The 17,579-nt window shown below is 41.3% G+C and overlaps 1 protein-coding gene across 6 annotated transcripts in view; it reads right to left on the bottom strand.

The window, feature by feature from the left end:
- ZFHX4 (zinc finger homeobox 4) overlaps nucleotides 1–17,579 on the bottom strand; it is a 193,672-nt gene that overhangs the window by 153,111 nt on the left and 22,982 nt on the right. For 3 of the 6 annotated variants that reach the window (XM_069621230.1, XM_069621231.1, XM_069621229.1), the window contains 2 exons: nucleotides 16,270–16,772; nucleotides 13,119–13,166 (listed from right to left, as the gene is read on the bottom strand). In XM_069621230.1, coding sequence (XP_069477331.1) covers nucleotides 13,119–13,166; nucleotides 16,270–16,772 — 551 coding nt within the window. The remainder of the gene's footprint in view (nucleotides 1–13,118; nucleotides 13,167–16,269; nucleotides 16,773–17,579) is intronic. The other 3 variants (XM_069621233.1, XM_069621232.1, XM_069621234.1) reach the window with 3 other exon arrangements.

Below are 17,579 nucleotides of genomic sequence, written 5' to 3'. Positions count from 1 at the left end.
GACAGAGCAGTGCACTGGGATGTGTGAAGGACTTGAGTCAAAGTTATCAATCATGGGAGAAATAAAGGATTTTAATTTTTCTATTACGCAGGCGTGTCGGAATGTACCTTATTTACTCCTGATGGGAATCAGGTGTCTCAGCAGGCAAGGTTTTGCTTCGATTTCTTGGGTTCTTGCCAGTCGGGTATCTGCACTCAAATTGTCAGTATGGAAGAGATGCCCAATCAGTCTCTTACTCTGTGAATCTGGACTCAGTTTCCCAGTGCACAACGTTGTTAGGGCCAATGTTTCGCTCAGGTCAGGGAACTTGGATTGAAGGTCCCAACAGTCAATGCTTTTAGCCACAAAGCTTCAGTATCCCAACATATAGTCTTTTTTCAGATCAATGGTTTCCCTAGTTTTATCTAGGCCCTTGAACTCTGTGAACCAGGAAGCACTTTGACACTTTGGGATCTTTGTCTCAATGGTAAAGCATGCAGTGGTTAATCTAGTAATGAATCCTTCTTGTTTCACCCTGGGATCTTGGACTCAGCATGCAAAGCTTTCTTAACAACAAATTCCCTTAGTTTATTCAGGGATCATTTCCGCGGAACTGCTTCTCCAAGTTCGTTCTGGGTCATTGGACTCACTGTTCAAAATGTTATCACCACAAGTTCTGTTCCACTCGTTTGCCAAGGTGCTTTGGATCCCTCACTGTGGGTAGCACTCTAAAGCTTCACTCCTGGAATCCCCCTTCTCGCTGTCAAACTCACTCCACTCTACAAGACATAAACTGTCTGAGTGAGAGATACCCCCCATTTTAGATAGTATGTAGCTTTTTAATTATATTCAAACAAGTTCCACATAAAGTGGCAACTCAATAAAATGTGAGACCCCCTAAGCGCTCGAAAATGTGCACTCGAACTGAGAATTCTTTCAAAATAAATGTGCATAATTTGGATCCCACTGCTATATCTCGATTGGCCAGACTGTTTACCTTCTGAATTCAGCCTCTGTAGCGACCTTGATTTAATTTCTTCTGCCTCCATCCACTGTCCTATTAACTTCCATTTTGCATCCCCATGCAAATGTCCCTCTACAATTACATTTTAGGCTCATCCTCGGACTGAGGCACACCATATTGGTTACTTCCTTATGGCACAAAATCGAAGTCTCTGAGCTCAATGTGAACAGTGAATCACAGAAATCCAGTAAGCCTCACGCTAAAAAGAGATTCGAGATAGAGAGCCATCTAGGAAATATACCGTTTTTCATAAATGGAATTGAAGTTGTTGAACAAACTGCACAGGAAGCAAAACTTCTTAAGCAGAGCCTACAATTATTTCTTATGGAAATTAAGGATGAACATACTCGCCCTTAGCACTTAGGAGATTAATACCATTTCCCAGATGTTCATATACTTTTTGAAATATTTAGGAAAGCAACTGTGCATTCATGATATTTTCAATACAATACAGATACTGTGCAGATAAATTATGTCTTTGTTCAGACTTCATTTTAGTACCTACCCACAGCCTCTGGCCTTGTCCATTTGCCTTCTTGCCCCTCACTCAACCAGCGATTTTGTAATTTTGGGAATGTACTGTGAATCCAAGTGAGATATAATTCCATTCCATCATCTATGTCTGCAAGGTCTTCTCAAACAAACTGCTGGAGGGAGATTCTGACATGTATGCCAGTTCACATTGGCAATATTGTCTATTAGGACAGGGTACCACCAAACATATTTAGCAGGGTGGGGATTACCCATCCCATCCTGTGTCAATTATTACCTGGTGGTGTGCTATTTGGATGGATAATATTGCTAAATGACTTTCTTTGTATTCATTAAGTTTTCATATTTTCCTAACCAATTTCCATAGTGAAACTCACAAGTCACTTATAACAAATGGATGAACATAAACAAGTAATGTTCCATATTCTATGAGTACAAATAGAGACAATGAAAAAACAGCAGAATATCTTCAGTGGGCAGATAGACCAAGTTCCTCTCAAGAAAGCTACAGACATTTGTTGCACATTTGACAGAATGATTCACATTGACTGCACGTTATCTAACCAACTATTAGGGATTTTCTTTCCAGACAATTTGCTGTTAAAGTCATTGTCAAGCAAGTTTGATTATAAAAAATGGCTCTGAGGTTCACTTTTAGTAGCTTACATTTTTGCCAATGTATGAAAGTCTAATATTTATTCAAAATTAAACCAGATGGAAAACAAAGGCAACCTTCTTTGGGCACATACTAAAGAAATGTATTAAAACCATCACAACACAATGAAAACATGCTGTTATCATTTATTTGGTGGGGTATTTGTTTTCTTGTGTATTCAAATACAGTGTGTCCCACCAGAGTGCACAAAGAGTGTGGTATGTGGTCCATACATTTGAAAAAATATATTAACTTAATAAAAGAATAAAAGTCACAGCAGGATTATTGGAGAATAAATTGGAGGTTATGCGAAAAGAAAAGTGAAACAGAAGTTGGGGTTGGCAACGACTCTGGTAAATTGAGCTTCCAAGTGTGATATGAGGGATGATGGAAAAACATAATTACTATTATCACTATTAATGTTATTATTCATGCTTGTATGATAAACTCTACTGGCCACAAGATAGAATCATACCTATGGTATGATGTTTTGTTATGTTGTTTGTACTACAAAGTAGTTTCAATTGGAACTTTCTGACTCTTCTTAGAGATTGTATCCTGTGAGAACAGAAGAACAGAATGGTATGGCAAACACAAATACAGTGATATTCTATATGCTGGAATGATTGCCAAAAATAACACAACTTGTCATCTTCTAGTATTTTGTTGTTTACATGCTTCTTGTGTTGCAGTAATTCATTTTAAATACATTCGCAATTAACCTTACTTAATTTGAAAAGCCTTGAGATACAATGTGAAATCATTATTTCTCCTCTTTATGGCGTCAAACGTGAAAGTAGATACTGTTACGCTGTGTAAGTAAGCTAGCTTTTACGGTATGTGTGTGGTGCTGTACGTGTCAAGCGAGTGGCAGCTTCAGAGTATGTGTTCCTTTCTTCATTAATATCTCATTGGCTTGTTGCTTAATTTTGAAGGGGTTTGACACATTCTTCTCGAAAGGTGCCTGGGTTTTCTCAGCAATAAAATATATTTTACTTAATCATCTGAGTTTTTTGTCATGCCAGTCATATCTCAATAGGTGTTACATTTCTTATGAGTTGTGAGACCTCAGCACCAACTTTATCTTGAGCGCTGTTCCATTTTAAAATGATACAATATAGAATCTGTTCCATCTACAGGACTGAGGTAATGGTGGAGATGATCATTCATTGATTAGCCTTTGTAATAAATTAATATTTTGCGCTAATAGTTCAAGGATGTTTCTGCCTTAGATAACCTTAAACGCTAGCTGCCACAGTATGTGTGGGGATTACAGACATTGGGCCTCATTCCGAGATTGGAGGTAGCCATGGCGGTAATAGCACCATGGCTGCCTCCATTAACGGTACCGAGTCCGCCCTCATTCAATGGGGATTTACCGGTCTAGTCGGACCTTTGCGGGACCGGTAAGTCCCCATTGGAAATACCATTCCCCGCTCCCATTTGAGCCCCCATAGGGATCAATGGGAATGGGGAAGGTGCAAATAACGGTACCGCAATATGCGGTACCGTTATTTGCTCCCTGGACCTTTTGCGGCTCCCGCAAAACCAGGCGGCCTTAGCGGGATCCGCAAAGGGACCTCAGAATAGGGTGCAAAGGGATTACCGGCACCGGTGTCCTTACCGGTACCTGGTATCCCTTTGCGCCCAACTCTTAATGAGGCCCATTGGATTTCTGGCATGTAAAGTGACCCTCACTGAGAATGGGGACACCAAGAGTACTTTAGAGGAATCAATTGTTCTATGGAGTCCCAGTATCATGTGGAATGCATCAGGCAGACTGCTATTCTCTTCTTTTACATCTAGTTAAGGTCTCTGTTCTTGAAAGATGATGTCTCCTTTCTTCAAAGAAATCTAGGCTTAACTGGGCTCCGAGTAGCTGAAATCGTATTTTGTCAGACTCCACACTTGTTGCAACAAAGTTAAAACATACATGCAAGGAAATATGTTATACTTAAAATGCCTGCAACAGAGTTGTTACTTTTATCCTATATTGACAAAGGTGGAACTTCAAAACATGTGTGTGACTAGCATAATATGTGGTCTTTTGTTTCCATCATATTAAGAGATGTTGGGCCTCATTACGACCCAGGCGGTAAGTTACCGCCTGGGCCGTGACTTTACCACCATGGCGTAAACTACGTTTACGCCATGGTGGTTGGCGGACTTACCGCCCCATTCCGAGGTCGGCGGGGCGGTAAGTCCCCAATCCCCATTTACCCTTCCCCATTCCCATTTTTGCCCCATAGGGCATAATGGGAGTGGGGAAGGCGTTAATTACGCCACCGTAAATTACGGTGGCGTAATTAACATCAAGTTCCCTTACCGCCATGGTTTTTTACACCCGCTAGAAGCAGGTGTAAAATCCGCCATGGCGGAAAGGGAACTCGTGATTGGCGGTAAGGGGTCGGCGCAGCTAACGCTGGCGCTAACCCCTTACCGCCAGGGTCGTAATGAGGCCCGTTGTTTTGTTGATGAAATGTTTCACTGTGAGCTGTCACTGGAGATCAATTTCAGTCCTACATATAACAGATGTAAAAGCCACTTTTACACCCTCAAAATAGGCAAATACTCCCTACAGAAACATAGGAAGTGAAACTACTCCCAGCAAAAAAAGGAAACATACAAAAAAACCGGCTGCCTCTCTGTTATCACTCGTTGGGATCTATTTTCTTACACCCTTAAAAAAGAAACTCCCGCCTCAAATAAATGTTGAGTATATTACTCCCATTTCAACATATTATAGGTAGCCATGCCAGTGTTAATTGTACTCTGAGCTTTGAATATATGATGCCTTCATTTCTGAAGACAACTCTTAAGCAAGGCACATCTTGTGGCGGTACTTAGGTTAATCAAATATGTCCAATGGAAATGTTCATTTGTGGGGTACATGCAAAATGTTCTAGGTATTTTCTAGTCACATTATAGCACCTGTATATCCCAGGCCTTTGGAATAGATAATACAAGACATATTAAATGCAGGGTGAAGAATCTCATGGCTTCATTTTCCAATAAGATCTCTATTTTGACTCCTGCTCATAAATCATTATTAAATATTTACAAAATACCCTACTTTCCTAATATTAAAAAAGAAAGAAAATTAAATATTAGGAGGCCTTGAAGAACATGCCAAACCGAAGTATAATTGGACTCTTGTAAATACAAAGGCACAAAGCCCTAAAATGGTGCAATTTTTGACCGAATTGCCGTGTTCACGATTCAACCGATATAGAAATGAAAAATTGCATTAAGTCTCCTGATATTCATGCTGTACATAATATTTTTTTTTAATATTGAAGGAAATTATGGGTTATTTTCAGACTCAAAAAACAGAAACTCAGTTGCATCATTTGACTCAATGATGCTTATTTGCAACCAGAAGAGATCCTCAGCAAAGAAGCAGATTATTTCGGTTCACATTATCCTTGATCTACTAATATAACTCATATCGTAGAGATAGGGGTGAAAGAGGGGATAATGACTCTGAATGATGTTCAGCAGGTGCTCGAGCTAAGCAGTTCTTTTGTTAAGATTTCTCCTTTGGGAAGCTTATAGTTTTCATCATCAACCCTCATTGTAGACCGCTCTCCAACTTAAAATATGTTTTTATTTCCTTTAAGTGGCATTCTGAAACGACTTTGCTCATACTTTGTCTTATGTACATTTCCATTTAAGATATGATTCCTGACACCAAAGTATGCTGGGTCAGAGGTCATGTTAGTATATTAAGTTTTGTGAATCTCGACTTTTTCAAAAAGACAAGCAATGTCATATAGTCATTGGTCAGCTTTAAAAAAGGCACTTTGATGATTTCATACAAAGGAAGTACACTACCACAGAGTATAATCTGCATAAAAAAGGACAGCCAGGAAGTAAATCACTTTAACGCACACCTACTTCGTTTCACTTAATTTGATGTATCATACGCCAACACAATACTGACTTGTAAACATTACAACATCATAAATGGTCACACATCAAGCATATTTAATTGCCACTTTATTATTGGAAAACCAAACTGTCACATACAGCAAAAATGTACCTTTAGGTGGAAAAGCATATTAACATAGCATTTGAGAAGGGCCATGATTGACAAAATGACAAAAATCTACTTTATGTAGTGCTCTGTCAGGATGCCGAAAAAATAGATATGCTAAAAGTGCATTACATTCATGCATCTAACAACTAACCTAGTTATAACTAGTCTTCTACCATCCATTAACCTTGTGCTTACTTTATGACTGACCATGCTCTGATTATGTCCACACATACTTCCGTTTTCACCTATCCTTACCTTTATGCATGATGACAGGGTCTTGTGTGTGAATTACAAACACGTACACATCAATATAAAATACATTTGATGTCAGAAGTACTTTGGTCTCGAGTGCCGATATGCTTTCTATGAATTTGGCTGAAACACTGGAGAGTATGTTATCTATAAGGAAGAGACCAATATCTGAAGGACTACAGCACTTTGCATCTGGTTAGTAACTGATGAAGGAGATTTTGACAGGGCTAAAGAGGGGAGGTTATTCATAGCTTAATTAGAGTTGATGTGCTAACAGATAAGCCTGTAGCGGCGGTCTTTGCAGATCTGAGTGTGTAGTGTAAGGCGGTAAGAGATCATAGAGGGGAGCCAGTTAATGGGGGGCCTTAAAATTGAAAACAACCTGGCTTCCTCCCTGCTAACCAAATCATTGTCCCATTTTACTTTCTCACATTGACTCTTCCAATCCCTCTCTGTCACTTATAGATATGCTGAACCATACTGTACAACAAGCATCTCTGAACTGGACGATGGAGAAAGGAGGCAGCGTGGACACTCCACTAAGTTCCATAAGATACACACTAAGAGGTTTGCAGGGTAAGAGCTTTTGGTTCAGATAAAGGGCTGCTTGACATATAAGGAACACATACACACATTTCTCTTTCCTTAGAATGTTGGTTAGCAGGTTCAGAGATGCCTCTAACCTCACTCTAACTTGCCCCAGATGCTGTACCCAGTGGCCAGCCTGGACTTTTGCCCGCCATGTAACAGGATCCATAAGTGAATACTTTTATTAGAAAAACAAATGTCACTGTTGGAAAACAAAGGGCCTCAATGTCTAGCCATCTCTAACTTTGTTATTATGGTCAAATCTACGTATTGTGCCTGGCATGTTTAGGTGTGAGTCAAAAATATAAAGTTTGCCTGCTTAAACTTGAGTAATCAAACGTATTTACATTTGCATTTGTAAAAGATAATGCTTAACCATGGTAAGATGTATTAGTTTACTAACTGTACCACCCGGCATTGCTTGGGTCTGTAGCTGACATGCAGGTGTGGTCTGCTATAGGCTTGTGTATTTTTTATTGTGTCGTAACTTCCTATTTTCGAAAAATTGCAAAATCGTCCATCTCCCGAAATCGCCTATACTGATAGCACAGAGCCGGAACACACCCTGTGCAGGGCGAATGGGTGGAGTTGGTCAGATTTCACTATCACCAGTACACCCCAGACTGGTATACCGACCTCGGGCCAACATTCCAGCCCACCAACTGTTGTGGGGCTGGAGCCAACAATCACAAAATCGTCAATCTCCCTAAACCATCTATACTGAAAGCACAGGGCTGTAACCCGCCCTGCGCAGCGTGAATGGGTAGGGTTGGTGAAATTTCACTATCACCTGTACACCCCAGACTGGTATGCCAATCTTGGGCAAGAATTTCAGCCCACCGACTGTTATGGAGCTGGAGACACCCCTGAACATACAAACACACTTCCACAAATATATATATATAGATTACTCGAATCATGCTTTATGATCTTTGTCAGTGGAAAGCACCATCCTTCATAAGATTCTCTTAAAGGACAGACAGAACACCTTTTGGCATGTTAAAAGGACTCTTTGTACAGTGTGGTTTGCTGTTGCGATGGACTCAGTATTAATTTTTTATTTTATTTTTTACATTTGTAAAGCGCACTGCAGCCCGCAGGCATTGGGGCGCTGTAAACGGTGCATAGGAAGTCTTGATTAAGGGTTACAAAAAAGCAGCCCCAGAAGAGTTCTTAGAACATACATATTGGGCCTCATTACGACCCTGGCGGTAAGGGGTTTACGCCAGCGTTAGCTGCGCCGACCCCTTACCGCCAATTACGAGGTCCCTTAGCGCCATGGCGCTTTTAACACCTGCTTTTAGCAGGTGTTAAAATCCATGGCGCTAAGGGACCATGGAGTTAATTACGCCACCGTAATTTACGGTGGCGTAATTAACGCCTTCCCCACTCCCATTATGCCCTATGGGGCAAAAATGGGAATGGGGAAGGGTAAATGGGGATTGGGGACTTACCGCCCCCGCCAACCTCGGAATGGGGCGGTAAGTCCGCCAACCACCATGGCGTAAACGTAGTTTACGCCATGGTGGTAAAGTCACGGCCCAGGCGGTAACTTACCGCCTGGGTCGTAATGAGGCCCATAGTGTTACATATGCATAGATCCTAGGTTGCGGACAAAAAACAGGCACGTTATTTGAAGAGACTAGTCTTGATGGCCTTGCGAAAGGCAGTGTGAGAGTCAAGTAGTCTGATGTGCGGTGGAAGGGAATTCCAGAGGGTGGCTGCCATGGTGGGGAAACTGGTGCCACCAGCATGCACTCTGCGGGTTTTTGGCACAGTTTGTTTATTTTTATTTTTTTAATGCTATGTTTGTAGCATTTTGACCGGATATCAGTGATTCTAGGCTCAAATCAAAGATACTGCGGAAGACGGTTGAGGAAGGTTGGGTAAATGGAGACTTTTCTGAGTACATGATGGCGAATCTTCACAGGCTTTCAGATTCTATGTGTCAACAAAATGTAAATGGGTAGTAAACACAAGACTGACATGCTCCTTCAAGACCATGGCTGCTGACACCATTTCTAAAATCATAGATACTCATGTCTCATGGGCTCAGGCCAAATTAATTCTTGGTGAAATCTACATGGTCTCTGTCCTTACACTAGACTGTGTAACCTAGCTAGTCTACATTCTAAACAAATGTTTTTTATAATACTGCAGTTTGATCTCCATATATGCAGCCGGAATAGTGTGAGGCACTTGCTTGGGTAAACTACTGTAAAAAACACAAGTTTATGGTATCCATTCGATAGCGTTCTAAAAGACTTACTTCCTTCACTGACGTATTGTGGTATAGTGGCTCGCTTTGGATGATATGCTGCTTTATGAAATCATCAGTGAAGTTTTCTACACCAACCTTATTCAGATGCGCTCACAGCACAGAGAGTGCCTTGGTCAACCTATAAACGCAAATGCAGGAAGCCTTGGAAAAAAGTGGACTTGGGTGCTGACCCTCTCAGATCTTTCGGCATCTTAGATCATTAGATATTATTGGAGAGGCAGAGAGTGATAGGGGGACTCTCGGAGGAGGCGATAATTTGGGTGAGATCATTTCTGCAGGGACGCAGATCAAATGTGTGTTGGGCAGATAATGCATCCGAGGCAACTCTCTTTATGTGTGGAGTCCCCCAGAGGGCCCGTCTGTCACCTCTGCTTTTTAACATATAAATTCAGCCACTGTGCCAGGAGTTGGAAAGATTAGGTTTCTTTTTCTCCAAATACGCGGATGAATTTCAGCTCACAATGGAACTGAGTGGAAGTTATACTGAGGATCAAGGGAAGGTTAAAAGATATACCAGGAAATCAAAAACTGGATGTCCACAAACTGATTGGGCCTCATTACAACTCAGGCGTTAAGGGTTAACGCCACCGTTAACCCTTAACGCCTGATTCTGATTTTAACGCCTGCTTTTAGCAGGCGTTAAAATCCATGGCGCTAACCTGCCATGGTGCTAATTACGCCGCCGTAATTTACGGCGGGGTAATTAGCGCCTTCCCCACTCCCATTATGCCCTATGGGGCAAAAATGGGAATGGGGAAGGGAAAATGGGAAATGGGGATTTACCGCCCCACTCACCTTGGAATGGGGCGGTAAATCCGCCATCCACCATGGTGTAAACGGAGTTTACACCATGGTGGTAAAGTTGGTGCACTTAGCACCAAGGTTGTAATGAGGCCCATTATGTTTGAACAGAGCCAAAACCGAGCTAATGATGTATGGCACTAGACAAGCAAGGAAAAGTCTCAATCAGGAGGAGAATCAGATATTAATAGCGACCAAGGTCAAGACCCTTGGCGTCTACATGGAGGCAAACCTCAATGCTGATGCTCATGTTCAATTGATTGTAAGAAATACTAACCACTATCTTAGAGTTTTAAGGTTAGTTAGACCAATGATTACAAAAGAGATCTGTGCTGAGCTGGCAAGGGCTGTTATTCTCTCACGGTTGGACTACTGTAATTCCCTTCTGTGGGCAGCGAGCAAAAAGTCCATTCAAACACTTCAGAAAACCCAGAATACAGCTGCACGCATTGTGTACAAATTAACACGCAAAGATCCAGTATCCGTAGCCAAGAAAGAGCTACACTGGTTACCAGTGGCAGCTAGAGTTGCCTTTAGGATACTGGGCCTCATTCCGAGTTGGGCGCAAAGGGATTACCAGCACTGGTAAGGACACCGGTGCCGGTAAACCCTTTGCGCCCTATTCCGAGGTCCCTTAGAGGGTCCCTCCTTTACCGCCTGGTCTGACCATGCGTTGTGGACGGGACCCGTTAAGGGACTTTGGAGCTAATAACGGTACTGCAAATTGCGGTACCATTATTAGCTACTTCCCCATTCCCATTGAGCCTTATGGGGGCTGAAATGGGAATGGGGAATGGTTTTTTCAATGGGGACTTACAGGTCCCTCCAAGGTCCAAGCTAATTGCTCCATGGCTACCACCATACTCGGAATGAGGCCCACTAAATCTTGCTCACTGGTGTCTTTTGGGGATTGCCCCCCAGTACCTTGGAGATAGATTGGTCTTATACCAACCAATGAGAAACCAAGCAATCAGCAAAAGCACTGTTCTTGAAAATTGATTGAATAAAAAGAGCACAGGGAAGAGGCCGCTACTTTCCGGTCTTGGCACCTCAAGCATGGAATGAACTGCCTGAATCCATGCGAAAAGAGGAAAGCCACACTGTCTTTAAGGAACTCTTGAAAACTAGGCTATTTATGCAAAGTCTGGAATATCCGTGTTTCTTCTTACTCGTTCTGTATTGATCAGCACCTGAACGCCCGACTGATTTGGCACCATATAAATAATTTCACATAACATAACATAACATTCACAGGTCGGTGGCATGTGATCATTTTCATAATGTATCACTAGGGTTCTCTTGAAACAGTGGTGAATGCACTATGGTTTGTCATGCCAATGGAGTTTAAAGTACATGACAAGTTAGCACCAAAATTATGATTGCACTTCTAGTCCTCTTTCTCCCCAACCACCCACCCTTATGCCCCCTCTCTCTCATATTATAAGATACTTCGCAGCAGTGGCAAAACAAGAAAGGGAATGGTGAAAGAAGACAGCGAACAAGGATTGGAACTGGACACAGAGGGAGCATTGCATGCGCTTGGATTTCGCTTTAGTCTTGCTGTGTGTTTAAGCTGCTGCACAGAATGTTCTGAATTCCCTATTTTGGAACGACATCACACATGTCTAGGAATGGAGAAATGTAAGGATAATAATATTTGCATTATTAGGGAGCGTAATTCTCTAATATTACTGAGCCATTGTGTTTTATGAATTGCCTGCAGCTGCATCACTTGCATATTTTGGCACTAAAAAATAACATGGCAGACCACTGTCCACGGCGATCCACTCCTAGGGGGGATTTTGTCAGTGTATGTTGCAAAACGAAATATTTATTGCCAACTGTATACCTGCAGACATCATGTACCTCTCTTTCACAAGTTTACCAAATAATGGCAACTGTGAACATGTTTATTGGGAAACAGAGTCCTCCACTCTAGGAAATGACCCATGTCACCAGGTATATACAGCATAACAATGATTTTAGATAATGATTCATCTCCTATCAGTTTTTACACTGGTGATGAAGGTGTTTTTCATGCCTGGTCCAGACCATCCCAGAATGCACTTCATGGTCCATTAATTTTTAATGGTCGGTTTGCAATACAGACTGCACTGAATGCACGTGATGCAAAGTACAGTATGGAATTGTTCTCAGGGTTTTGGGGAGGTGTTACTTTCTTGCTTTACATTAACGGCGAAAGACCCTTCACTGTGTACATGTGATGAATAAACATGAAATCAAGTACCAACAATAATGCTTCGAATGCCAAGGTGGTGCCTGTAGCACGTGATCTTTACATGCCCAACTGCCACTTTCTGCATACCTGCTGCTCTGTATGTTTACATCATTATGGCGTCAGTTTCCAGCAGACTGTCCGACTGATGGCATAACTTTTAAAATATAAGGATACGTTGCTATGGTAAACGAAAGGGGAAAGTGCAGTTCCTTCTGACGTACTCCAGACGTCTTCTGCCATCCAGCGGTGGGCTGTCCAGCAAACATGGTTTAGGAACACTTAAGGGTTCCACAACTTTCACTTAATTAATCAGTTCAAACGAACTGCGATTACCAAAAAATGCATCTCGCTATGTTTGTTTTTTTAGTCACTGTTAAAAATCGTACGTGTTTTGTATTTCACTTTGGGAAAACTTCTACGTGCTTTCTATTTTAAAATATAAAAGAAAAGGTGCTATTATGGTATAATAACTACATAATTTTGCCAGCAAAAGTCTTACATTAAAACGCCATCTGCCAGCCCGATTTTCATTACATTGATCAGTCTAAAGGTAAGCAGCTCCGCAGACGATTATTTTAAACTAACCTTTAACCTCTAACCCACTACAACTAAAAGGAGGTCACCGTGTTGTAAAATACTTGATCATGGAGACAGACCACATAAGGTTAGTAGCGAACTATTGAAATCGGAATGGAAATTCATTGCATCAATAGTGTTTTAAGACAATACCTTGTCAATACACATAAAAGCAAAGTAGTTTTCACACACCTGGGTATCTGTCTCTGCTAACTGCTGCTTGCCAAGCCTCCGTAAACTCTAAACAATCAGATATATAAAAAGATGGGGCGTAAATACCGAATACAATATAAAAGTACACGTAACACAATCATCCTGTCATCACCGACACACGTTTTATTCTGTGAATACAGGGTTTCACATCTCGCTCATAAGCAGAGCATACCTTTAACATGTAAAATAATGTCATTAAACTTGCTCGTCAGCGCAGGCAACTCTACTTGTTGCCATGTTTGTACTGCACTTTGCTTTCACATAGAACCACGCAGATCTTAATGCTCGGCTTCTGCGATTTGTTTACATTCCAATGTCATGGGGCTACTTCACAGTGGTAGAAAATGTAATCTAGAGAATACTTACAAATATGTGCTAATACAAACGGTTAATTAATTATTCTGAACATGGAAATTAGTAATTTGAACTTGAAGGGTTAGAGAAAGGAACTTGCTCAATGTGTGAAGCCTCCTATAACTGATATGGCAAAAGGGTCGCACCACCTTTCTACATTCCATAAATCAGATCTTCGTTTTGACTAAGCAGAACACACGTGTGGTACATCGTTTCTCTGTTCTGTTTCCCAGCAATCCCATTACTAACACTAACAGTATTAGCAAACAATTGCACGCAAAGATTAATAAACTGATAACTTGCAAACAATTCTTGATTGCGCTGGCTGTACAATTAGGGCCCAATTCATGGAATCTTTTTGCAAAGGTTCAAAGTGACCTTGCACTGCTGAAAAGTATCTTTGCACTGCCGACACAAACCCTGATTCATGCAACTGTGCAAAGTGTATTTTTGCAGTGCAAAGTCAGTGCAAGGTCAGTGCACAGTCATTTTTGCAGTACAAAAACACTTTGCACTGCAAATATACACTTTGCACAGTTTCATTAATCAGGGTTTGTGTAGGCAGTGCTAAGTCACTTTTCAGCAGTGAAAAGTCACTTTGAACCGTGCACAAAATTCCATGAATCGGGCCCTTAGACGAGAGATTTAATCCAAACACTAGGGGTCTGATTGATGGAATATTTGCCCGGTTCAAAGTGAATTTGCACTGCTGAAAAGTGAATTTGCACTGCCGACACAAACCCTGATTCATGGAACCGTGCAAAGTGTATTTTTGCTCTGCAAAGTCCTACCAGTCATTTTGTACTGCAGAAATTACTGTGCTGACTTTGCCCAGACTTTGCACTACAAAAATACACTTTGCACGATTCCATGAATCAGAGTTTCTGTCGGCAGTGCAAAGTCACTTTTCAGCAGTGCAAATTCACGTGAGCAGGGAAAATATTCCATGAATCGGGCCCTAGGACTTCTGTCCAATAACTGGTACACCACAAAATATGTATGTAGTTCTTTACCAACTCATTGCTTAAAACAGCACACTTGGAAAGGCCACATTAGAAGCAATTATTTATTTTTGAAAGCTCACGACATAGTTATTGATTCCAATTTTCAATAACATACAGTCCTAACAGATGGCCATGGGAAGGGTGTTGGAAATCCAGAACATGGGCCTGCTAGAACGGCATTACTACTGTGTGGAAAGGGGCGTCTGGCCTTCCCTAAGGCAGTGGTCTGCAGACTTTTGCTGCCTTATGTTTTGGACCACAAACCCCATCAGCCCTAGCCAGCATGGTAAATGGAGAGGGATCATGGGAGTCGTAATACAGAACATCTGGTGTGCCAACGGTTGCAGACACCTACCCTAAGAGAAATCGACTCAAAGTTTTAGAAGCCTTTAGTTCAAACCATAATACATACACTTACTTCTCAAATCCAGGCTAGCGAAAATATTTGCACTGTAAAAATAACAATAAAAATCTTAAATTCCATTACGCTCCTCTCTCTAAACAGCTAATAATAATCCAGTGTTCACACAGTGTGGTGTATGCTTTTTCGCTAGTGAATATAAACTGTTAAATGATTATAATGAATTTAACTTTATATTTTGACTTCAGAAAGTAATTCCCTTAAAGCGGTGGGATAACATGACAAGGAGTTAGCCTTGCAGCACTAGTGGCAATGGCCACTTCAAGATGCCCCCCAGAGAGGGAAGTCATTTGTGACCTTTGTACTCCAAAAAAAACAAACAAAGTCACCAATGGTTTGGTCGGAGTTCACCCCTGACAAATCTCTGAAGTAGGTGAAACACACTTCCCAATCAGAATGGCTTGATTTTAATGGGTTTGTTTTAATAAAAGTGAATATTTTTCAATTGTTCACGTCCTGGAGTGCCTCACGACTTTTCCTGTGGTTATGATGCGTAAGAAGGTGTACATGTATTTTGCTGAGGTCACTCTGTACTGGCCATATACAGTGCAACATCAAACTTCTAAGATGCAAAGTGCTGGTCAAGAGCGCAACATAGAGAACTCTACAGAACTATGTTTTGGTCAACCGCAATACACGTTGAACAGATAACAATAGATTGATTTTTCACAACAGAAACCAACAGCAATGGCTAAAAGATGCCTTACAGAATAAGCTTATACAAGGTTTTAATCTTTATACTATATTTAGTATACAGATATAATTAGTGGTGTCCTTTACTCCGTCGTATTCTTTATACCAGTGCAGTGTTAAATACGCTTGCCATTCCGATGGCACATCTTTAACACACCCTTAAATGTTTTGGAATTCGACCCTGTACAAAAGGGAAACAATCGCATAAAGGGGTTTGCTTTTTTTATTTTTATCACGAATGCCAATCATGCAGTGCTCATTGTAAACGATTGGGTAAATAGTTGTGTTTGATGGATGATGTTTGCTTATTACATTTCGAGGACAGCATAGTTTTCTGTCCATCACAGAATGTGTGTGTTCTTTCTTCCCTAGAACAGTCACATGTTGTTACAGCACTTAAACAGTGGCATCGCATGGCTTTTATGAAAACCTATTTTTGTAACAATCATTTAATCCACACACAGGATTGGGCAAACCTCGAATTGAAAGGCGTGTGATGGATTTCGTTGCCAACGAAAACACATTCTGAAAATAAATACAAGTGGGGAGTCCAGCCTGATGTCCACACGTGTAAAGTACTGCCTACACAGCACATCTGTTAGAAAAGCAGCAATGAAAGAGTTAACCCTTCCAAGTGAAAGGGGTGTCACTGGCTTACCTTATAGAGTTTCAGCGCCGCCTCATGCCTGTGATTTGTGGTGTGCAGGCGCAGTTTATCCACACTGTTGGTGTAATAGTCACAGGCATTACACTTGAGGTGCACTGGGTTGCCAATAGCGATGCACTTCAACCTCCACTCGTTGGTTTTGCCCCCTTCTTTGATGTGAGCCACCAGTTGGTATTTCTGCATGTGCTTGTCAGTCTTACAGTGGAGCTGGAAGTTGGCTTTGAGCTGAGTGTTGTAGTTACAGAGCTTGCACTGGTAGATGTCTCCAATTACAGCCCTCCACTCCTCTTCAGGGAGCGAGCGCTCCCCGCTCACATGCACGTTTAGGGCCTCCAGGCTGTCAGAGGTGAATTTGTTGCAAACGGCACACTGGAATAGCTTCAGCGCCGGGTCACTGATATAAGGTGACAGCTCTCCTGCAGTAAGGAGGGACAGGTCATCACCCATTAGCTGACCACTGGCAAGCCGGATCTCGGGCGGCAGCTCATTATTTACTACAGGAGAGAAACAAATTAAAAGGGAAAGTAGAGGCTAGACAACGCATCGCAAACAAAGGATTCAGTAAAATAAAGCCTCGAGAAGTATGCTGCTTTCTATGGTGCTTACACTAAAAAAACACGTAATAGAATCGACTCAGGATCAATTACAATTACCCATTCCAACTCTTAGATCCCATCTTCAGACAGCCTTAAAAACCCCAACAGGACATAATGGCATTCTGGAATCTGTAAGGCATGCATATTAATAGATACAAACAATGCTAAAAGTAGACCCATAGTATCAGATGAATACCATGACCTGACGTTTCAAGCCCACATACATAGACATAAATACACCTGCATAAATATGCATTCGAACACATGCGCTATAGAGAGAGAGAGAGAAAGAGAGAGAGAGAGAGAGAGTGTGTGTGTGTGTGTGTGTGTGTTCCAGTTGAGCATCTGATGAGTTGAAAACAAGTTCTACTTTCACATGTTCTTCTAGCACTATGCTGCCTTGTTTATTTGTTATGCCAAAATACATCCAGAAGTCGGCCCTGTAAAGCACGATGAAGATTGGTTTTACTATTACTAAGATATTTCAATCATTACAGCATTTGCTGCCGAGGTAGGTCCAACCATTTTTTTAGCACTTACACAGAATTAAAAAGAAGTCTGCCACACAGGTAAAAACAATGCTGATTTATGGCGTGAAACTGAGGAGAGTTTGTAAAAAAAGTTTGCCAACGCTGGTTGAAAAACAGTAACCATATGTATAAGTATGAAAACAAATAATACAATATTGCAAAACAGACAATTAGA

This window comes from Ambystoma mexicanum, chromosome 5q (assembly GCF_040938575.1).
Source record: "Ambystoma mexicanum isolate Mex_15411 chromosome 5q, UKY_AmexF1_1, whole genome shotgun sequence".
In the NCBI taxonomy this organism is placed as follows: domain Eukaryota; kingdom Metazoa; phylum Chordata; class Amphibia; order Caudata; family Ambystomatidae; genus Ambystoma; species Ambystoma mexicanum.
The sequence above is the reverse complement of the archived record's forward strand: the minus strand, read 5'-3'. Positions and strand labels throughout refer to the sequence as shown.